At 39.0% G+C, this 24562-nt stretch overlaps 2 protein-coding genes and 1 pseudogene across 3 annotated transcripts in view; 2 read left to right on the top strand and 1 right to left on the bottom strand.

Moving 5' to 3' along the window:
• The window catches only part of REEP3 (receptor accessory protein 3), a 99148-nt gene extending 87899 nt beyond the window's left edge, over positions 1 to 11249 (bottom strand). The window contains exon 1 of one of the 2 annotated variants that reach the window (XM_044239617.1): positions 11094 to 11249. In XM_044239617.1, the coding sequence (XP_044095552.1) occupies positions 11094 to 11125 (32 nt within the window). In that variant the 5' untranslated portion in view covers positions 11126 to 11249. The remainder of the gene's footprint in view (positions 1 to 11093) is intronic. The other variant, XM_044239618.1, reaches the window with a different exon arrangement.
• On the top strand, positions 2007 to 2421 carry LOC122898530 (annotated as a pseudogene).
• The window catches only part of JMJD1C (jumonji domain containing 1C), a 315974-nt gene continuing 302319 nt past the window's right edge, over positions 10908 to 24562 (top strand). Inside the window, exon 1 of the mRNA XM_044239615.1 lies at positions 10908 to 10937. The gene's annotated coding sequence lies outside the window, so the exon portion shown is untranslated. The remainder of the gene's footprint in view (positions 10938 to 24562) is intronic.

The following is a 24562-nucleotide window of genomic DNA, read 5'->3' as shown; positions in this document are numbered from 1 at the left end:
ATCTTTAAAGGGTACTTTCCCCTATTCATTAAACACCTTAAAACTACCATCATTTCTATTTGCAAGATTAATTTAGGTATATAAAGTGAAAATTGAAAGGATTTATATTTCTGAAAACCAGAAATAAAAACTAAGGTTGATGAAAATTAATGATTTTAAAAAACCCAAATAAACAAATACTGAACAATTAGGAGGTTTGTTCACCAATACTGAGATTAGTTGGTGTCCCCAAAAGAAACAAAAACCACAGGCACAAAGGAGCAAAGAACTGATCATGGCAATTGTGACCCCCAGTAGACAACTATCACAAGCTCTCTTCTGTTCTCATATCTGCACTTTCTTTAAATCCACACTCAAGAATGCCTACTGCCTAGTGTTTCTGTGGGCCTCTGGAAGTTTTTTTTTTTTTTAAAAGATTTATTTATTTATTTATTTGACACAGAGAGAGAGAGAGAGAGAGAGAGAGAGATCACAAGTAGGCAGAGAGGCAGGCAGAGAGAGAGAGGAGGAAGCAGGCTCCTCGCTGAGCAGAGAGCCCAATGCGGGACTCGATCCCAGGACCCTGAGATCATGACCTGAGCCAAAGGCAGCGGCTTAAACCACTGAGCCACCCAGGCGCCCCGGGCCTCTGGAAGTTTTAAACACAGAAAAGAAGACAGCTTATCCACTCTACTGTTATGGTGAAAGTGTATTTAAAATTTTGTGAATCCTAAAGATCAGTGATTGAAGTTTGATGATGTAAAAGTATCACATTAGCAGAATCTTTAGCATATAATTTATTCAGTGCTGTATACATTCATGCTATTTTTTAATGCCAAAGAATGCCACTTATTAATCATCACAGATACTGATGTAATACAAGGGTAATGTATTCATTTACTTAAATAACCAAGTAGTTTCTTTAACCTTAGATTTTATTTAACTGTCTGAATATAGTTGACACACGATGTTACATTAGTTTCAGGTGTACAAGATGGTGATTCAATTTCTCTGTGCTAAGCTCACCCCAAGTGTCGCCACCATCTGTCACCATGCAACCCTACTACAATACCATTGACTGTATTTTCCAAGCTGGGCCTTTTATTCCTATGACTTACTCACTCCATAACTGGAAGCCTGTCTCCCATTCCCCTTCATAGATTTTGCCCATCCCGCCACCTCCCTTCCTTTGGTCAACCATCAGTTTATTCTTTGTAAATATCTAAGCAGTTTTATTAAATACAAAACAGTTCACAGCTTCTCACAGAAAAGTAATTTATCTATGGCTCTCCATAGGAAACATACAAGTAATATAAACAAGATCTTCATCGAGGGTTCTACTCTCCCTTTCCTGCCCCTAGTGATAGAGAACACACTGCTCTCATGAGACTGTCAGAGTCAATGGTGAACAGCTCTGGGTATTAGAAAGCTTTCTCTTATATACAAAAATAAAACTGTCTTTCCTATAACATCCACCTATTGCCCTAACCTTATATTCACAATAAGGGAAAAATCACTACTGTCTCCACCATGCGACAACTCTTAAATTAAGACAGTTATTTTGTTAGACATTAATTTTTCCCTTTTCTAATCTAATCCTTAAAACCTCCCTGGCATTTTAGCTTTTCTCAGGATATGTAAAAGAGATTGTTATAAACTGAACCATGCGCCTTCAAAAAAGATCTGAAGGAGTCCTAATCCCCACTACCTCAGAATGTAACCTGATTTGATAATCACATTAAAATGAGGTAATTAGCATGGTGGGTCCTCACCCAAAGAGACTTCTGTTCCTTATTAAAAGGAGAAATTTAGGGCGCCTGGGTGGCTCAGTGGGTTGGGCCGCTGCCTTCGGCTCGGGTCATGATCTCAGGGTCCTGGGATCGAGTCCCGCATCGGGCTCTCTGCTCAGCAGGGAGCCTGCTTCCCTCTCTCTCTCTCTGCCCGCCTCTCCGTCTACTTGTGATTTCTCTCTGTCAAATAAATAAATAAAATATTTTTTTTAAAAAAAAAAAAAAAAGGAGAAATTTAGGGTGGCTGCTCTTGGTTGGGGCCGACTCGTACCTAAGGCAGGAAGATGGTCGCCTCAAAGAAGACAAAAAAGTCGCTGGAATCGATCAACTCTAAGCTCCAGCTCATTATGAGAAGTGGAAAGTTCGTGCTGGGGTACAAGCAGACTCTGAAAATGATCAGACATGGCAAAGCGAAGCTGGTCATCCTCGCCAACAACTGCCTGGCCTTGAGGAAATCTGAAATAGAATACTATGCCATGTTGGCCAAAACTGGTGTCCATCACTATGTGGCAATAATATTGAATTGGGCACAGCATGTGGGAAATCCTACAGAGTATGCACGCTGGCTATCATTGAACCAGGTGATTCTGATATCATTAGAAGCATGCCAGGACAGACTGGTGAAAGTAAATCATGCAGAATTTTTCTTTAATAAAACTAGCCACAGCTTGTTTTAAAAATAAATAAATAAATAAATAAAAGGAGAAATTTAGACACAGAGACCTTCACAAAAATGAAGGCAAAGATGGGGTGATGATCTATCAGTCATGGAATGACAAAGACTGCCAGCAAACCACCAGAAGCTGAGAGAGTCTTGGAACAGATTCTCCCTCACTGCCCTCAAAAGGAACCAAGGAACCTACCGATACTCTCGCCTTGACTTTTAGCTTCCAGAACTGTGAGACAATAGGTTTCTGTTGGTCAGGCCGCCCAGTTTCTGGTATTTTGTTATAACAACCCCAGCAACCTAATACATTCCTCAGAAATGGGACATGATAAAAGGTTAAGGACATGTCCCACAGCAGAATGCTTGGTTTTGTTTATGGGTGAGAATAATTCTTTCCTAAAATGGACTTACCATTGCTTGGAAACATAAATGCTCTCAGCAATAATATACTTGAATACTTCCTGAAATTATGTTTTGAACTATTGGTTAGTACAAACCTATTACATTTAGTTTTTTCCCTATGACTTTTGCTTTCATGATTTCCTCAGTACCTCTGCTTTTGCACAACTGATGAAACTGTTAATGGTAGAAGAGCAAATATTCTGGTAACCCTTGGCTCTGGTTTCAAATCCTAATATCTGAGCAACTTACTGGACCAAGAAAACTATAACCTATAAACTACACTTTATTTACAAATTTAGAAAGTAGGGAATATGAGAGTTAATAAGCAGAATATATGATTATATAAATTATTTTCAAAGTACACAGTATCAGCAATTTTCATCAATTTTGCAAACTTCTCTGTAAATACTGAAATAGAAATTAATTTTGAAATACTAAAAAAATTAAGATCAGCAACAATATTTCATATAGAAAATTCCTAAGCAAGAGATATCCTGAGATGCTTATGAATTCCCAAATATCATTTTATAGCCTGTAATTTTTTCCCACAAAGTACACTAGAGCAGCCAACAAAACCATTTTCAAATGGAAATGCTGAGCAGACTGTGCCTTGTAAGGGATCACTTCAGTTGAACTTTCTGTAATGATGGAAATGTTTTACTTTTGTGCTGTCTAACAGGTAGTTACTAAGCTCGAATGCCTATGGAGCACTTAAAATGTAGCTAGACTGAGGAACTTAATGTTTAGCTATCTAAATAGCCACAAGGGTCTAGTGGCACCATACTTTTTTTTGTTTTGAAGATTTTATTTATTTATTTATTTAACAGAGAGATAGCAAGTAGGCAGAGCAACAAGCAGAGAGGGGGAAGCAGGCTCCCTGCTGAGCAGAGAGCCCGATGTGGAGCTCAATCCTAGGACCCTGAGATCATGACCTGAGCTGAAGGCAGAGGCTTAATCCACAAAGCCACCTAGGAGCCCCCGGTACCGCATTTTAAAAAAGATTTTATTCTTATTTTATTCATTTGAGAGAGAAAGAAAGAGAGACAGAGAGGACAAGCATGGGGAGGGGCAAAAGGAGAGGGGACGCCGACTCCCCGCTGAGCAGGGAGCTCCAAGAGGCCTGGGGCTCTATCCCAGGACACTGAGACCAGTGACCTGAGAGAGAGGCTTAACCAACTGAGCCAGCTACCCAGGTGCCTGTCGCACAGCTTCTAGTTCATTCCCTCCCATACATATTCTTCTCTTTTCATTTAGGAGTAATTCTCAGCCAGTGGCATTTCTGCCCACTAAATAACATATGGCAATATCTGGAGACATTTTTGGCTGTCATAACTGGGAGGTACGAAAGGCATCTAGGGAGGGAGAGGCCAGGGATGCTGTTAAACGTCCTACAGTGAACAGGACAGGCATCCCCAAGAAAGGATTATCCAGTCCAAAATGGCAAAAGTGCTAGATTAAGAAACCTAGCCATATTTAAAAGATCTTCAAATGAAATTAAAAATGCTTTGCATATCATTATGAATGGTCATATAATATTCTAACATTAGCTAGTCTGTTTTTAAAATCTTTTGCTAGATTTTTCAATATTTCCATCCCAACTGCTGTTTTCTCTGTTCACAGTCTCTTAGCAAGTACACTATTTCACCTGATTTTCAGTCTTAGTGGCCGCTGTAAATTTCACATGACTGAAGCTGATAACTTTATTTCAGTAATAGGGATAAAAGTATCCATAAACTCTTAACCGTTTTGTAAACATGAAGACATTTGTAACACAATAACTTTTACTTATAACCTTTTACTTAACTTTATAAATACGCAAAAGGGCTAATTTAGTGCAAAGGCATAATTGATGACATAAAAAGTTCATGTTCTGTTTAACAGAGACTCAGCAGTAGTCTTTTTCCACTTGACAAAACAGTGACATATTTAAGACATTTATTCATTTATTTTTAAAAGATTTTATTTATTTATTTTATAGGGAGGGACACAGCAAGAGAGGGAGCACAAGCAGGAGGAGTGGGAGAGGAAGAAGCAGGCTTCCCTCTGAGCAGGGAGCCTGATGCGGGCTCAATCCCCTGATCCTAGGATCATGATCTGAACAGACACTTAACTACTGAGCGACCCTGATGCCCCTATTTAAGATATTTAAATTACCTATTTATGCCATTATTATTATAAGATACTCTTTATGTAAACATTATAATCTATACCAAAAGAGGAGAATATAAAAATCTCCATCCTTAAAGGGTTCAAAAATGCAGTGGAAGAAGAAATAGTTAATATACCCATGGTCACAAAAAATGAACAAAAGCAAATTGTTTCTGAGATGAAGGCTAATAAAGGAATCTTGTTGGAAGTTAAGGCCTCTGCAGTGAAAACAAGACCCAATAGTTTAGGATGTGTTTTCTGTCTTAACGAAGGAACAGAAAAGATGATCTCTTAAAGGGCATTCATGACAAATTATATTTTTAAGCTTTCAATGTGCTAAATTTCCTTGAAAATCTTGCTCCTATTTACCTTATTTCTCATGGCCTAAGTGTAATTTCTGTAAGTATCCTATTCTTAGACACAAATACTAAACACTTCAGTTATTCACATGATAAATCTTATCAAAACTAGAAAATAAAATCTACTTTAACCTAATTAAAAGATGATAAATTTAGCCATCACTGAGATTTTACAACCATTTAAAAAGTATGTAAAGCTCCTATCAAGGGAGAAAAGTATCACTTATAAATTGTGACTGTCCTCAAACTTCCACAAGGATTTAAAAATTACTCAAGATGTTTTTCATTAATCCTACATGATCTCAACACACAAAGGGGAGAAGCAGGATGCTATTACAATAATACTTTTAAGAGATGATGCTGGCTTGGACTAGAGTAACATAAGTGAAGGTGATGAAAACAGGGGGGATCCTGTGTATATTTTGAAGGTAGAGCCAACAAGATTTGCTGTAGGACTCAATGCAGGCAATGAGAGAAAAACCAGTATCAAGGATAATCCCAAGGTTTTTGGACTGACCTACTAGAAGGACTAAGCTGTCATTAACTAAGCTGGTGCAGGCTGGCAGGGAAGCCAGACTGAGAAGGAAATGCAGAAGCTCAGTTTTGGGTGTCTTAAGTTTGAGAGGACTTTCAGATGTTTCCAACTGAAGTAGGCACCTGAAAATACGTATGATCATGAGTTCAGCACAGAGGTCTGGGTTGGAGATGTGAATTATGAGAGTGCTTATAGAAAAGAGAAAAAAAAATCTAGGAAGTGAACTCCTGCACCTGCCAACTTTAAGAAGTCAGGGCATGTGGAGGAATGTGGCAAAGGAGACAGAGTAGGGAGGGCCAGTGAGTTAGGAAGAGTACGAAAGCAAGGTTTCCTGGAAACAAGTAAAGAAAGCACGTCAAGGACACAGTGAGCAACTGTACCAAAAGCTCCTGATAAGTTAGATGAGGACCCAACAACTTGGTCATATGGAGGTCACCTCTTGACCTAGAGAATAGGCAATTCAGTGGAGTGGTTGGTGGTAAAGCTGGGTTTTACCCAGCTTTGGGTTTGAGAGTGACTCAAAGGAGAGGAAGTGGAGAAAGTGTATATTGATGTTTTTTTTGAGGAGTTTTTGCTTTAAAAGGCATGGGAGAGAGAAATGGGATAGTAAGATGAAAAGTCAGCTGAAAGAATTTTTTGTTAAATGGGAGAAATGATAGTATGTTTGCTGACAAAAGATCCAGGAGAGTGAGAAAACATGCTGGAAAGAAGGGAGAAAACTGCTGGAGTATGGTTTTTAAGGTATATAATTTAGACTTTAAAGATACCCATTAAATATAATCGAAGAGGATCAACTTACTTCTGCCAGATAATAAAATTATGTCAAAACCAAATAAAAGTGTTATAAATGTAAAAAGGGAAATACAGACATATGCAATTAAAAAGGTCTCCAAATTAATCTAATTCTATATGAGAAAGTAGTACTTACCAAATGTCTAGAGTAATTAGTATTCTATATTTAGAAGAAAAAGAAATCACAATGTAAAAAATGAAGAAGGTGAACTGGGTTAAGACTATAAATCCTCTTTACAACTAAAAAATAAAATATCTAAAGAAAAGTGTAGATTGAGAAACATTTAAATCAAATGTGATTTAAGGTTAATTAAATAAGGAGCTCAGACAAACAAGTAATTATCAAGTAACCAAGAAATAAATGGGTAAAGTACATACAGAATATTTGTACAACAGGAGATACAAGAAATATCAGGACAAATATTAAAGCTTGCTAACAGTAAAATTCAAAAGAAAACAATTAGATCTGTCATATTTACTAAGAAAATATGAAAAAATTGAAACACCCAAATCTGGCTACACCGTGAGAAAGATAGTAATCAGATACTGTTGGTGGCAATGTAAAATATTTAACATCCTTTTGGACAGCAATTTGGCAATTCATATCAATAGTCATAAAAATATTCATAGCCTTTGACTCAAATATTTCTCTTGGATATTCAGCCTAAGAAAATACTTAAAGAAAAAAGTATACATAAATGATGTTCACTGTACATTATAATTAACTTTAGTTATGATAATGAAATATTAAATATGATCTAAAAGGAAAGTTTAAAAAATGATTATGAAAATCATGAATTTTGGCCTGATTACAGAAGAGATAAAATATGATTTCAGAGAACACAGAAGATGCTTACAATATAGTAAGAATAATATAAAACTTTTTTTTAAACTATACTCTAATTACAACTATGTCACCTACAATGAGACAAAGAAAAATGTAAATTGAAAACAGTTAAACATTCAGTATGTCATGACTATAGGGGAATATGTTCTCCCTTGTTCTGATAACAACTACTAATACTGAATATTTACCATGTGTCCAATGCTGGACTATAAACATTATGTATATGGACACATTTAATCCTATGGGGTAGGTTGTAGTCAATAAATGGCATAGCTGATATCTGAATTCGGCAGTCTTTCATCCTGATTTTAACCATATGATACATACCCAAGTAAGGAAAGTTCTAAAAGTGGGATTTCTCTCATCCTGTAAGAGTCATGTTTCAAAAGGTAAGGTATAGGTAATCACAAATGAACAAAATATCACTTGGTAATCTCATTAGACTACTATCCCTTAATGATTGCTAACTAACTTTTCAATCTTGCCTGCAAAGTTAAAAATGACTTTAAACAGAATGGAAAAACAAAACAAAATAATACTATTTCATACAAATACAGAATGCTAGACCTGTACAAGAAAGTTCAAATTACTAGATCCCTTTACCTCTACAGAGAAAGAAACTGAGGACCCTCATCAGTGAGAGGCTGACTCAAGGTTATTCAGGTGGTTATTATAACTAAAGCTAGTTCTAAATTCCAGGTTTCCTGATGACAATAATATATTATTAACATATTAATAATATATTATAATATAATTTCTTTCTACACTATCTTATTCCCCTCCCCCACAAGAAATATCTGTATCTATTATATTTTTTAAGTGCAGAATAAATGTCAGGCAACACATCTGGTGTTTTACATCACCTTACAATAGTTTTAATACAACAGTTTTAATAGCAGTATAATATTATAACCACTTTAAGAAGAAGGCAGTGAAGCTCGGATGAGTTTAGCACATCTCCCAGCAGAACGCAGCTATTAAGTGGCATCCAGATCTGATTCCAAAGCCAGCGTTCTTCCTCCGATATTTACTACAAGGTCTGGGGAGAAAGTGCTCATGCACACAGGGAGCTCTGGTTATGGAAGTTCGTGTTCCCTGCGCATGCCACCAAAGGTTCACTTTGAGAGAACTGTCTGATCTTTCTTCGGGCTCAGGACTCAGCTGGCTGTACCAGTGGGTTAAAAAGAATGTAAATAAATTCTATCTCCTGGCATGAAAAAAAGTTTCCAAGTGTGTGTCCATCCTGGGATTGGGCTTTTGTGTCCCTATGGTACAATAAAGGGAGTAGAAAGCATTTAGTGCTTAGAGACTGAAAAACCCAGGAGCACAGGGGCAAAAGATAATGATGCTTATTATTCTTGACAATTGTGTTTTCTAGTCCGCTAATGGTTCAATGGCTCATGAAATACAATTCTATAATTTTTTCTCCCTTGTTTCTTTTCTTTTGCCTCACACTTCAAATTCCATAGATTCTAGCACTGTAGGCGTTAATCTCCTCTCTCCAGTTGTCTTCAGTGTTTCCTCATTTACAACCATCTTACTCAGCAAGGGAGAGAATCTTCCAATGCAAAGCCACCACTGCCTAACACAATTTATCACTTTTTCCTTAAATTCCTTGAAAACAGGCCCAATTCTACCTTTCCAGCTCCCTCTCTCTCCAGTCCCTCAAGTTCCCTGTAACTTATCTGGGCTTACCCTCCTCTGTGTTTTGGCTCACAATGATCTCTTTATCTGGAATCCTTTATTCTTTCATCTTTGGCTGTCTAAATTCAGATGGTCCTTATATAATCTCCCCTGTGTGTTTTTTTTTTTTTTTTTTGATTCTCCAACCAGATTTAATCCCCTCTTTATCTAACCCCTATAGCAGTGGGTGTAACTCTTACAGGACTTGACATTGTTATCTGTACTGGTATGAGTATATCTGAACTGTCAGTTTCATTAACATCAACACTGTTACTAACTTTTGTGTTATAGGTAGCACCTAGAAAAGACTTTCATATTCATAGTCAATGATCAAAAACAAAAATTTGAGTTGAGTAATGCAAACTGCATCAAAGTACTTCATGATTTTCTGTTAAAAAAAAGAAAATTGGTCAAAGGAAACCAGAAGTTAAAAATATATATATAGTACAGCTACTTCAATTACTATGTGCAGACACATACTTGATATACAATATCTAGGTGCAGACACACACCTATTATACACCTGCTAGGTTAAGGAAGGTATACCTGTATTATGTAAATGACACTCAAAGGCTTAAAAAGGCTAAAAAAAAGATCTGAAGACATATGTAGGATGTTTTTATTTCCCGATTTTTAGTTCTGTACACATGAACGCAGGAAGCTCTGAAGCTTTAAATTTAGAAACTGTAGGGAGGTAGGACAAACTTCATTAAGGCAATGAAATATAAATTTAGAGGGCTATTGAAAATCAGGTTGAATAGAGCTACTATGTGACTGATTCACTCCCCAAAAACCAAAACTCGCAGAACATTTAGCTCCTTTTTCCCAGTGAAAAACAAAATATGAAAATCTGGTAATGTTATTTTTTCCACATTCTAAAGCTAATCAGAGAAGCCTGCCGCCTCACAAAAGCATTTCACAAAGGTACTGAGGTAATATTACTCCTATAGAGATCATGAATAATGAATCCACGGGCTCCAGGCTGTACCTACGTCATTGTTTACTTTGAGATTTTTTTTTTTGAAGGGGGTTGGTGAGGTGAGGAGGAACAGAGAAAATCAGTTCAAATTGTAGTGAAACAAATACTTTTAGTGGAGTTGCGGTTTTTTTTTTTTTTAATGTACCTGTAGCACTTGTTGATAAGAGCACAGTGAAATTAACCGATAATTTGAATAAAGGCAACAGGCACCTGCAGCCTCTCAATCACTTAAGCAAACATCTCCGACAAGATAGGGCCAAATTCTGCGATCTGGGCGAATAAACGGGCGTCACCATTCCATAGGAGCGTCTTTCTAGGTAAGCTGTAAATCTTGGGGCAACTGGGCTCTCTCCCAGGGATCTGAGCTAGGAGCGGTCTCAGGTTTTTAGACAAATCTCTCCTCCTACCACACGTGACCGAATGGCATTCTGCCGCCTAGAGAGACACCGCACCACACCAACCGCGGGATACAAAGGCTCGACGCCGCCGCAGCCGCCGCATCCTTGGGAGGATCGCCGGGCCTCCCGCGCTCAGCGTCTGCGGAGCTTGCGCAGGGCGCCGCTGCGAGGCGCGCCGCTCCCAGGCCCACAGGGCGGTGCCGCGCAGCGCGGGGAGCGCGCGCCTTCTGCCTAGCGCGCCCGCCCGCCCAGCGCCTCGGGAGCAGGGCCGCCGCGCCGCACGCAGCCGGGTCGCGCCGCAGCCGCCGCCGCCGGGCCTTCGTCCGCCGCAGGGAGCCCCGCAGCGACGTGGACCAGGGTGAGGAGGCCGAGGGCCCCCAGCCCCCGGGCAGGCCCGAGGCCGAGCCAGCCCACCCCTGCCCAGGCCTGGGCCTTCCCCTCTCCTAGCCCCTGCCCCTCCCTACGCCTTCCCCGGGACTGGCGCGGGCGGCGGGGCGCCGTGAGCTGCACTTACACCACGGCTCTGGAGATCATCCAGGACACCATCTTCCCGGGGGCTCGGACCCCAGCTCGGGGACGGGTGGGCGCCGAGCGTGGCGGACCAGGCCGCCAACGGCAGGCCGCGCGCTCGCCGGCTCCTCGCGCTCCCCGGGGCCGCGCTGGCGCCCTCGGGAGCCGGGCCGGGTGTATGCGCGCAGCGGCTGGAGCTGCGCGGCGGTCGGTCCCCCGCCCGTCCCCACCCGTCCCCGCCCGCGGCCGAGCTGCCGCCGAACCCAGCCGGCCCCGCCCCTGCACTCCGCTGATAGGCGGCGGCGGCGGCGGCGGCGCGTCGGCCGAGGCCGGGTCTGGGCGGCAGTGCTCCGGGGGCTGGGCGGTCGGGACCCCGGCCGACGCCGGAAAGCCTCGCGGCCCGGGCCTCTGCGTTCGAACCTCCACCTCCTCTTTACATCTCTGGGACGCCCAGCTGGCGTGGAGGGGAAGAGGGGGTGGCGGGAGGCTGAGACAGGGAACTTGGGGTAGGGATTGTGATGAGGTGTGTGAAAAAATAGCAGGAACTCTGTGTCCGATTGACTCCTGAATCAGGCCCTAGAATCTGGGGAGGCAGGATTTTGAGATGCGTGTAGCCATATCCCGTGTCGCCTCCGTTCACTGAGGCCCAGCATCCTGGGCATCATCAAAGTAGGGCATTTTAAGGGAAACGTCGGGAGGATCCTTGCACAGGCCTCGGTGTATACCAGGAGTCTCGTGGTGCGTGGTGCAGTGCAGGGAGGGGCAGAGCAGGATGGCATTGGATTTCATGTTTGCAGCAGTGGGTGTATCGGTATCACTGCTTTGGGCCTCTCAGAGCATCTTTCCAGTCGCAACATCTGCAAAGCCTGTTTTACAGACACACATCTGAGACTGCCAGATATTCAAAGTCAAAACTGGGCCTAGAATTCCTCACCTGCTCTGCTGTACATTTGTCTTTATGCGGGGAGGTTGGGTTACTGCCTGCTCCTTGCAGTTCTTGCAGATCGCGTGATTTCAGGAGATAGGGTTTAAAAACAGTTTTTTTGGTGGCAGTACCAAATTGAGAAACTGATTTTCAAGTTTAGTCTTGTCTTTTTTTTTTTTTTTTTCTCCTTCTTCCCAGTTCACAGGACAGTAAAAGGTAATTGTAATACTCAGGTGGTACAAAGAATAGAGGATGAAATGTCGGCTTCAAGCCTTTAATTAAAGTCCTAGAAATCAGCTTATTTTGTGACCATGTAATTTATTCTTTTTGTTCCTCAGTTTCTTCATAGTAAAAAGGGACTAATAATACTGTAGCTTACCTCTTGCCTTCCAGAGTGACATGAGGCGCTGCTAATAACATGTTTAGGAAGTTCACCAACTTGCTTGGAAGAAGATGGATGGCATGTATAAGATTATTCTGAGTTCTTTTAAGTTCCCAGGTTCAATAAATTTAGTAATACTATTTTTACTTAAGAATTGAGCCCAGAAGTTGGTTTCTACTTTAGGGTTGGGTTCTTTTTGTTATTTATTCATATTAAGAATATGTATTTTAGTTTCAGGAATCTCGTTAATGAATATTTGTATTTGGAATCTTATTTTTGGCTATTATTCAGCATTGTTTGGGGATCAGGTGTGTCACATTAGTACCATTAGTACTCTTGCCCAATAAAACTTAGACTCATCTGAATAGCACTTAAATCCATCCATGAACAGGTCCTGAAATGTTTCTACAACCTGAGTTTTTACTGCTTTCCTAACGCTTTTGGACCCCTACTTTTTCCCTAGCTCTCTTCTCTGAACCAAGTTGTATTTATATGCCCAGCACTTTCCCCCAGACTTAATTTTTTTCTTTAATGATTTACTCTCCATTCTCTACCTATCACAATCTTTGTTTTTCAGAGTGCTATGCCATGGGATATCCTTGATTTTCCCCAGTGAAAATTATTCATAATTTTTCCTTGGCCCCCATAATTTATTAGTTGAATTTCTATTCAATGCTTATTTCATTCCGCTTTATATTATGGCTATGTTTTACTGGTGTCTAATCTACTGGATGGTAAAATGTTTGAGGACAGACATGGTATGTTCGATATCTTTTGTGTTTCCAAGGCTATAGCATAGGATAATTGCCCAAGGGAAGTTTGAAAAGTTTGTTAGTATTGGAGCTTTGTTTGTTAAGTTTGTTTGTATTGGAGCTTTATGGAATTTCAGCCATGTACTGTGGAAGTATCTTAAAGATATCTTTCTTGTGTTCTTAATTTGGGGGTCATTCATTCTGAATATTATTTCACTGCCTTCACTGTAATATATGCCTTCAGGGGTTGCTGAGATATGTAGGACTGTTGGCTGCTCTCAAATGTCCCTAGGCTGCTCTGTGTTAAATTTCATTTTGTACGCTTATTTTATCTTCAGACTCTTCCATATTCATATCACTTTTTGCTGTTCTCAATCTGGAACAGCCGCCTCCTTTATACATCTCAATATGCCATGTGCTGGAAACCACCTGCCCTGTGCTAAGCACATGTTGTGGAATCAACCTTTACAACCCAAAAGGTGTAGGTAGTGTTTATCCCCATTTGATATACTAGAAACTAAGGTTTAGGGGGCTCACTGCCAATGACCATATAGTTCATAGGTGAAATAACTGAAACTAGTCCATGCTTTCTGCGTTTTCTTGACATTATACTGTGATAGTCAAATTGTGACTAAGGAAGTAGGTCCAGATGGGGAGTGCCCTCTTGGAGGAAGTTGGGAGGCTAGTGTTTTGTTTGGTGGTTGGGGCTAACCACTAGCATTTAATGGGTGGGGACTAGGGATATTATACTTTTTGCAGTGCTTGGGCTACTGTGAGCAAAGATTGTTCCCAGGTCATATATGATTAGGAATATCCTGCCTGACATTTGTGTATTTATAATTATTGGACTCTAGAAACTCCATTTTACATATAAACTAATGGTTTTAACTGAGACTGAACTTTCCAGTCTCTGTTTCCACATGCAGATGTTGTGTGAAAGAAGATTTGTTCTGTTCACAACTTGAACAAGAGTTATTTGCAGTTTTGGAAAATTGCATCACAAACCACTTTGCTGTCATTTTCATGTACTAATTACTTTTATATGTCTTCTAGTTCACTTTTGTTTCAGGGTTAATATTGAAATACTTATAAGTTATTTTCATTTTCCTTTTACATTTATATTTAGGATATATGGTTTTGTTTGAAATTGTTTGTAAGGAAGATTGTTATTAATTTCATTTCAGGGTGATAATGCAGAAGTTGGAAAATATTTTATGGAGGGGAAACACGGAGTCTGATAAGGTTCAGAATTCTTGGGCTAATAAGAGTAAATTCATCTGATAAGGGGTCTCTTATGGAAAGTGCCCAGATTTTAGTAGTAGGTGTTTCTGATCTCTATGTATTGGGCTGAATCTTGGATGGTAGAGATCCTCTAGAGATCCTTTAGTAGGTGGCCATCAAAAAGTGCTTTGTGGTGTGAGGCAAGGCTCTAGAGACTTGGAAGAAAAAGAAATATATTACCTGTAGCCTAGAAGCTTTTTTTTTTTTTTTTTTTTTAAGGTTTTATTTATTTGACAGGGAGAGAGAGGGCACACAAGCAGGCAGAGTGGGAGAGGGAGAAGGAGGCTCCCCATTGAGTAGAGATCCTGATGCGGGGCTCAATCCCTGGACCCTGGGATCATGACCTGAGTCAAAGACAGATGCTTAACGACTGAGCCACCCAGGCACCCTTTTAAAGTTTTGTCTCATTTGACATATTTGAGATTATTTCTTGTATAGAAAATAGAAAATTATTTCTTTAAATACTAAATGGGGTTCCTGGGTGGCTCAGTGGGTTAAGCCGCTGCCTTCCGCTCAGGTCATGATCTCAGGGTCCTGGGATCAGACTCTCTGCTCAGCAGGAAGCCTGCTTCCCTCCCTCTTCTCTCTTTGCCTGCCTCTCTGCCTACTTGTGCGCGTGCTCTCTCTCTCTCTCTCTCTGTCAAATAAATAAATACTAAATGGTTTTTTTCTTCTTTTTAACATACATTACTAGTATTCATTTGTTGTACTGTGGAGTGCTTCCTTCACTGTATTATGCAAAGACACTTTTCTGTGGGTATTGAATTTAACATGGAGGGAAGTAGCATATTTAGGGCAAAGGACCTTTTATCTGTAGACCTATTTCTGCCCTCAGTAATGTGATGTTTGGCAAGTCCTTTTAAATGAGGTTGATAATGTTATGAAATGCAAGGGGTTTTAAAACTTAAGGCTAATTAATTAGACTCTGTTAGAAGAATTGCTTTTTCTCCTACATCTTCACTTAGTGTTCCTAGGAGATATGTAGAATGTGCATCTTCTACGTGTTAAAGGAGTTTATTTATTAGGAACAAAAAAAAGAGTAGGAAAGTACCTAGGAGAGCTGGTAGTGAGAGCAGAATTACATGGTGCAGCGATAGTATCTAATTTGTGTAATTATTAATGAGTATGCCAATGGTACTAAATACTAGGTCATCTTCCCCTTCCCCTTCCCCTTCCCCATTCCTTCCCCTGGAGGAATATTTTCAAGTGCTTGAAAATATTTTTTATTTGGAGGAAGGCTAAAATTACTAAATGGGTCTGCCTTAACAGTTGCTTAGAAAATAGTTTGAGGGAGAGGATCCTAAAGAGAATGACTTAAAGGTGAACTTTTTCCATCTCCTGCCAGATGAATATTTCTTTTATTTTAGCCAATTTGCTTTACAGTATTATGGTGACAACAGAGGTCAATTTGCTATCCGACATTGAAATGAAATTATGAAGAAAAGTAATATTCAAAATACAATAATCAGATTGCAGGAGAATGGAAAGATTAGATTCTGAAGAAGATGAAAGCAAAATATGTCTGTGATGGCTGGATCTAGGAACACATATTGTAAGGAATTGACAGTATCTGAAGTTCTTATGCATTTGAAGTAGTAGCTTTATTTACCATAATTAAGGATTAATTAAGGATTTAAACAGAACTTTTTTCCCCCTTCAAGTCGTGTGTTTTATTCTATTAAATGGCAGAAAAACACGTAGCGCAAGCCGTATTTGGGGCACTTTCGCTATTCATTTAAAATAGAATGGATTAAATCATAGTTCCTGGTTTATTTTTTTTTTAAAGTTTTTATTTATTTATTTATTTGACTACGAGAGATACAGTGAGACAGGGAACACAAGCAGGGGGAGTGGGAGAGGGAGAAGCAGGCTTCCCACCAAGCAGGGAGTCCAAGGCGGGGCTCTATCCCAGGACCCCGGGATCATGACCTGATAATGACTGAGCCACCTAGGCACCCCTCATAGTTCCCAATTTAAAAATCAGGGTAGATCCATGATTTCAAGTATTGTTCAGGTGCATACAGGGGTTATGGTATAATTTGCAGAAAGCTGAAATATTGGATAATTCCACCATGTATATTAACCAGACCTTAAAATTTTTTTAATTGATGTTTTTGAGTGGTAATTCAAAGCACATGGAATAAAATTCACAAGGGTAAACAATGAAGTTAGTCTTTTACAGCCCGTCTCCAGCTATCCAGTTTCCTTTACAGGCTGTCTGTATTGCCAGTGTTTTGTTTTTGTTTTTGTTTTCTGCCAGAGCAAAGTCTAGAAACACACAGTTATTATATATAGGCATTTAGTCTAAGATAAAGGTGGAGTTCACAATGAGATATCACCTCACACCAGTCAGAATGGCTAAAATCAACAAGTCAGGAAATGACAGATGCTGGCGAGGATGCGGAGAAAGGGGAACCCTCCTACACTGTTGGTGGGAATGCAAGCTGGTGCAACCACTCTGGAAAACAGCATGGAGGTTCCTCAAAATGTTGAAAATAGAACTGCCCTATGACCCAGCAATTGCACTACTGGGTATTTACCCTAAAGATACAAACGTAGTAATCCAAAGGGGCACGTGCACCCGAATGTTTATAGCAGCAATGTCCACAATAGCCAAACTATGGAAAGAACCTAGATGTCCATCAACAGATGAATGGATCAAGAAGATGTGGTATATATACACAATGGAATACTATGCAGCCATCAAAAGAAACGAAATCTTGCCATTTGCGACAACATGGATGGAACTAGAGCGTATCATGCTTAGCGAAATAAGTCAAGGGGAGAAAGACAAATATCATATGATCTCCCTGATATGAGGAAGTAGTGATGCAACATGGGGGCTTAAGTGGGTAGGAGAAGAATCCATGAAACAAGATGGGATAGGGAGGGAGACAAACCATAAGTGACTCTTAATCTCACGAAACAAACTGTGGGTTGCTGGGGGGAGGGGGGTTGGGAGAAGGGGGGTAGGGTTATGGACATTGGGGAGGGTATGTGCTTTTGGGTAAATTGGAAGGGGTGGTGAACCATGAGAGACTATGGACTCTGAAAAACAATCTGAGGGGTTTGCAGTGGCGGAGGGGTGGGAGGTTGGGGTACCAGGTGGTGGGTATCATAGAGGGCACGGCTTGCATGGAGCACTGGGTGTGGTGAAAAAATAATGAATACTGTTTTTCTGAAAATAAATAAATTGGAAAAAAAAAAGATAAAGGTGGAGTTTTACATCAGTTGAAACATGATGGATTTAGTTAGTAAGTGATTTTGTGACAGCCAGTCATTTAATAAAACCTGAAGAGAAAATAATTCCTGATGGATAAGAAAGTAAACGTAAAAACTGAAAGTTCCATAAAAATGCAAAAAGAATATATATGTGAAGGTAATGTGATCTTGATAGTGGAAAGGACTCTCAAAGCATGTCATAAAGTCAGAAACCAAAAAGGCAAATTTCATAGACTTAATAACATAAGGTTTTAAAACGTTTGTGCTTCCAAAAATGATAAAAATGGGATTTCAGGATAAATTATAAACTGGGAAAAAATATTTGTAAAATGAGACAAAGGGTTAATAATCTTACTATATAGTACAATACAACAAATAAAAAACATTAATTGAAAATATAATCTCAAAACTTGGAATCTCTGGTTTCCAGTCTAGTATGTAAAGAAGGAGCTTAGGAGTTGCCATTCTATCCTAACAACAAGTAAAAAGCTGAACTAAAAAAAATCAACTCTTTTTAGATTTTTCAGGGAATTGAAGTCACAGGGTAAACTGCTGCCCTGAAAATTGGAGTGAAAGGAAGATACAGGGAATCACAGTTTACTAAAGCAGAAACCTCTGCAGCAACCAGTGCCAGGGTAGGAAAACCTTAAACTATAATGATGAATCTGATGCTAGTGTGAACAACTCTTTGAGAGTTAGAAACTGTAGGAGAACCTAGTCATGGGGGAGGGACACCCACACTCTGGTGAGTTTTACCTCCAGGAGCTCTACCAGGTCCTCACAATTAGTATTGGAGAAAAATACCCTGTGGCTCTAGCGGAAGGCAGGGGGAAGGAATTATTTCAAAACAAACTAGAGTATTCTGCTTTTCTTAACAAGACAGGCTCTCAGGAGAAACTATTTTAATAGAGCCTAACCGAAGTAGGGGAAGGCAAATACCCAACATCAGCCAGCTCTAGTCTCCCACCTGGGGTAAGGGAAAAATCCATTTGAGCCCATCTAGCCATACATGTAGGGAAAGGGAAATATGTAACTCCAGCTATCCTGTCCCATCTCTGGGGAATGGAAAGGTAGGGACTGAGAAGCATTGATGAAGTTCATAGTCCAGAGGTACCAGCTCACTGAGAAACTGACATCTGATCATAGGACTGGAAAATGCTTCCTCCAAACACCACCATACCACTACATTACTAAAGACCTATTTACCACAGCTCTATAATCTAGTGTATCATGTCTTTCAACAAAAAATTACAAGGTGTACTCATAGACATAAAATACAGAGACTGAGCGATTATTAGAACTAGAGTCACTCAAAGACAAAAAATACAGAGACTGAGCAATTATTAGAACTAGAGTCAGATATAGAAGGAATATTGGAGTTACCAGACCAGGATTTTTTTTTTTTTTTAAAGATGACTAATAAGGTAAGGGCTTTTTCCTATAAAATACATGGGTCAGGAGATACTGAAAAGTGTTTTGAATTGAATGAGAATGATATAACATCAACAAAAGTAGTGCTTAGGAGGAAATTTATAGCATTGAATACATATATTAGAATAGAGAAGAATGTTCTAAAGTCTACCATTTAAGCTTTCATCTGGGGAACTAGAAAAGGACAAATTAAATTTGAAGTAAGCAGAAGGAAAAAAAAAAACCCAGTAAGAATTAGAGCAGAAATCAGTTAAATTGAAAGTATGAAATTAGAGAAAATCAATAAACCCAAAAGCTGGTTCTTTGAAAAGATCAATAAAATCAGTAAGTCTTTAGCCAGGCTAACTTAATGAAAAAGGAGGATACAAATTATTGATCAATTGTGAGAGAGAGGACATCACTACAGATCCTGTGGACTTTAAAAGGTTAATCAAGAAATTCTGTGGACAAATTCATGCCCACAAATTTGATAACCTAGATGAAGTAGATCCATTCCTTGAGAGTTATACTCTGCCAAATTTCACACAAGAAGAAATAGTCTGAATAGCTCTGTATCTGTTTTTTTTAAAAAGATTTTATTTATTTATTTGGCAGACAGAGATCACAAGTGGGGGGAAGAGCAGGCTCCCTGCTGAGCAGAGAGCCCTCTGCGGGGCTCCATCCCAGGACCTGGGGATCATGACCTGAGCCGAAGGCAGAGGCTTTAACCCTCTGAGCCACCCAGGCACCCTCCTGTATCTATTTTAAAAATTGAATCCATTAGTAACCTTTCAAAACAAAGCACCAGGCCCAGATGGGTTCATTGTTGAATTTTACCAAGCATTTAAGGAAGGGATTATACCACATCTTTATAGTCTCTCCCAAAAGTTGGAAGGAGAGAGAATAATTAATGTTCTGTGAAGTCAGCATTTACCCTAATATCAAAACCAAAGACATTACAGGAAAACTACAGATCAATTATCTCTCATGAACATAGATGAAAACAACCCTCAAAATATTAGCCAATTGAGGGGCACCTGGATAGCTCAGTGGGTTAAAGCCTCCGCCTTCGGTTCGGGCCCTGATCCCACGGTCCTGGGATCAAGCCCCGAGTCGGGCCCTCTGCTTGGCAGGGAGCCTGCTTCCTCCTCTCTCTCTGCCTGCCTCTCTGCCTACTTGTGACCTCTCTCTCTCTCTGTGAAATAATTAAAAAAAAATGTTAAAAAAAAATTAACCAATTGAATCCAGCAATGTGTGGAAAGAATTATATAGGTACAGCTAAGTGGAATTTATGCCAGGTATGCAAGGCTGGTTCAGCAATTGAAAATTACTTAATATAATCCATTATATCAACAGGCTAAAGAAAAAGAAATCAGATGATTATAACAAAATCTAGCACCCATTTGTGATTTAAAAAAACTCCATAAGGTAGGTTTGGAGGGGGAACTTCCTCAACTTGATAAAGAACATTTATTAAAAAACCTACAGCTATGGGGCGCCTGGGTAGCTCAGTGGGTTAAAGCCTCTGCCTTCGGCTCAGGTCATGATCCCAGGGTCCTGGGCTCTCTGTTCGGCGGGGAGCCTGCTTCCCCCTCTCTCTGACTGCCTCTCTGCCTACTTGTGATCTCTCTCTGTGTGTCAAATAAATAAATAAATAAAATCTTAAAAAAAAAAAAAACCCTACAGCTAATATTATAGTTAATGGAAATAAATTAAAAGTTCTTTAATAAGGTCAGGAATGAGGCAAGGATGTCCCTTCCACCATTGCTTTTCAAACTCATATTGGAAGTCAGAGCTAATGCACTTAAGGCAAGCAAAGGGGGAAAAATGAGACTGATTGGGAGGAAAGGAGGGGGGAAATGAAACTGTTTTTTTTAGTGGTTTTATTTCTACATGGTTGTCTATGTAGAATATCTGAAAGAACTGACAAAAAATTCTTAAATTAGAAATGATTATTGTAGAAGATAACATAGGAGACAACTTAGGTGACCTTGTGTGTGGCGATGGTTTTCTTATATACAAAACCAAAGGCATTATCCATGAAAGAAATAATAAGTGGGAATTCATTAAAATAATACAAAATAAAACTTCTCTGTGAAAGACATTGTCAAGGGAATTAGGAGATACGTCACAGACCGGGAGAAAATATTTGCAAAAGACACATTTGATAAAGGGGCGTTCTTCAAAATATACAAAGAACCCTTAGAACTCAAAAGTAAAACAAAACCTGATTGAAAAATGGGCAAGATTAGTGAACAGACATAGAACCAAATAAGATAAACAGATGGCAAGTAAGCGTATGAAAGGATGTTCAGCATCACATGTCAAGTCATTAAGGGAATTCTAAATTAAAACAAGATGTTACTACACACTTATTAGAATGGCCAAAATCCAAAACATTAATAAGAAATGCTGGCAAAGATGTGGAACAACAGGAGCTTTCATTCATGCTGGTGGGAATGCAGAATGGTTCAGCACTTTGGAAGAAAGTTTAGCAGTTTCCTACAAAACTAAACATACTCTTACCATCTGATCCAGCAGATCCAGCAGTCACTCTCCTTGTTATTTACCCAAAGGAGTTGAAAACTTACATCCACACAAAACCCTGCACATGGATGTTTAGATCAGCTTTATTTGTAGTTGCATAAACTTGGAAACAACCAACATGTTCTTCAGTAGGTGAATGGGTAAATAAAGTTTGGTACACCCAGACAATGGATTATTCATGGTCAGAAAGAAATGAGCATCCAGCCTTGAAAATACATGGAGGAAGCTTGAATGCCTATTACTAAGTGGAAAAAACCAAAGGCTATATACTATATGAGTCCAACTACATGACATCCTGGAAAAACCAAGACCGACAGTAGAAAGACTGATCGTTGCCAGGGATTAGGGGCAAAGGAGGAGATGGTTAGGTAGAGCACAGAGGAATTTTAGGACAGTGAAACTATCCTGTAAGTTAATACACTGGTATAAACATGTCATTAAACATTTATCCAAACCTGTAGGTAATCTAGATTTTGGGTGATAATGATATTTCAATATAGGATTCATCAGTTATAACAAATATACCACTCTGGAGGGGGATGTTAATAGTAGGAAAAATTGGATGTTTGTGAGGAAAGAAGGTATAATGGAACTCCCTGACCTTTTCCCCTCATTTTATGTGAACCTAAAACTGCTCTGAAAAAATGAAGTTTATTAATGAAAAAATAAATCTTGGGTAGAAAAAAATGTATAAAGTTTATCAACAGGCAATTTACAAAAGCAGTACAAATGGCCAGGACATACTGTAACCCTAATTAATCTAGAGAGAGACATGGTCCAAGACTAAAGACTGGGTCCTGTTCAAGGGTGCATAGCTCAACACCAAAAGTTATTAAAAAGGAATTCCATTTGTTTTCAAAGTGCATTATTGGGAATTTAATTCTTAACCAGATTAATAATTTTTATAAGATTTTTTCTCCTTCCCATTTCTTTACTGCCCAGGATCTACTTTTCACAGTTCTGGCTCTAAAGTTTTTTTCTCAAATCCCAGGTAACAAGGCCACTTCCCCCTAACATTTCTTGTTTCCTTAATAATGTTGATCAACTTAGTATCCACAAGTCATTCCTTTTTAGGAAGGGACAAAATAAGTGGAGGGAGGAGGGCTGCTGGCATTCATATGTTAATACATTTTTCCAAGTCACACTAAGGAAGTATTTTTGGTTTCACTGATTAAGGAAATCCAGATAAAAATTTTCTTTCTTATTGCCAAATTAGCAAGTGTTGGAGTGTTGTTGCTTAGTGCTGGTGAGGGTGTATGGTACTTCCAAGTCTCTGTTGAAATTTTTGAGGGAGAAATTGCACACATCTTTACTTTTTTAAAGATGCCAGATCTTTAATATTGGGGTCCACTTCTAAGAACTCATCCTAGGCCTTTTGGTTCCACCTGTGTATGAGGTGGCCCATCAAGTATGTGTTTTAAAAGTTATTTTCATCTTCTCTGTTAGATTCTCAAAAGTGATTTCCATATCATGTATCTCAAAACTGTTTTTACAACCTATATTCAAATCATTTGTGATGCTTCTAAAAATAATAGATTTTCGGTTCTTATTCCAGACCAACTAAATTGGAATGTGTGGGTAGGGCCCAGGAGTCTTTTTAAGCAATCTCACCATAATTAGATATAAAATTAACTAAATGGTTATAATTTCATAGCTAAATGGCTATAAAATTCTGTAGATTTTAGAGTTCTCTCGGACTCTTAAAGTTTGTAAACTGCTGCTCTGATCAAGCTCCAGTCCCATCTAGCTCTAATCCTGGAAGGACTTGACTAGAATGCTTGTCCATCCCTAATTCTTTGAGTTTCTATTCTCCTTACCTTGAAATTCCTTTATATCATTTACCATCCTCCTCTTGGTACTAAGAAAACATGTTACACCTTGAGTGCACGGAGCCCTTGATCCCTTTTTACACCTCTTTCCAGACACTCTGTGCTCACCTTCCTTCTCTCTGTCTCTACCACTTTCCCTCCTTTATTTCATACTCTGTTTTTGAGATTATCCTGTTGTTATTAGGATATTTTGAATGTTTGAATTTTTTTTTTTTTTTTTTTGCTGCAGTTGCTTATGTGAAGGTTTATCTAAGGTATGTGATATAGAAAGCATCATACTTAAAAAATTCTAGACATTTTTATGATTATCATCCTTTTTACCAGGTTTTAAGCTTCTTGAAAGCAGGAATTGGGTCTTACACATCCCATCCAGCATTGCCAAGCTTACATAAAATAGATAGTAAATATTTGTTTCATTGAGCTAAATTTTGTTTTTTACTGTTCATGTAACAACACCCTCTTGAAAACTTAGCTTTCTGCAAGCTTCAAATCTCTCGAAAGAACTGTTGATAAGCTACTTAGGCATGTTATGATACATGAAAATTGCATAAAAATATCTCAGTAACTTGATCAAAATAAATTTGCATTAGCAGGATAAATATGGAGAATTCTTAGCTCTTGTTTGACAATGTCAGTGTTAAATTGGTATATCCTTGAGAAGTCTTCTAAAATATTATTACTTATTTTCTTTTTCTGCAGATGGAAATAACCTCTAGTAAGTTATGTAATATTTAGTGTTTATAAGAAGCTTTCATTTTAGATATCTAGAGTAGTATGAATAATGTAATAAAAATTTTAGCATAGAAAGAAAACAGCTGTATTTTTAAACATTAAGGAGTGTTTGGCTTTATGATATGTTTTTCTTATAGGACTTATGCTATTATAATAATAAAAAAAACCCCTATTGTTAATACAGTCATATTGGTGCTACTGTACTATGCTGAAAAGATTCTTGAGGGAAGTTCTTTCATGCTTTTTATTGACCTGTCCTAGGCCTGGCACAGTGGCTTTAGTTCAGTCCACACCAAGTACTCTGCCAAGGAGCCTGGGGTTTATGGACCAAGCTCTGTCTTGTTAAATAATTAGACCTGGACAAGTCAGTTCATCTGCAAAATAAAGGTAATA

This window comes from Neovison vison, chromosome 2 (genome assembly GCF_020171115.1).
Source record: "Neovison vison isolate M4711 chromosome 2, ASM_NN_V1, whole genome shotgun sequence".
NCBI lineage: Eukaryota > Metazoa > Chordata > Mammalia > Carnivora > Mustelidae > Neogale > Neogale vison.
Note: the sequence above shows the minus strand (reverse complement) of the source record. Positions and strands in the feature narration are given on the sequence as shown.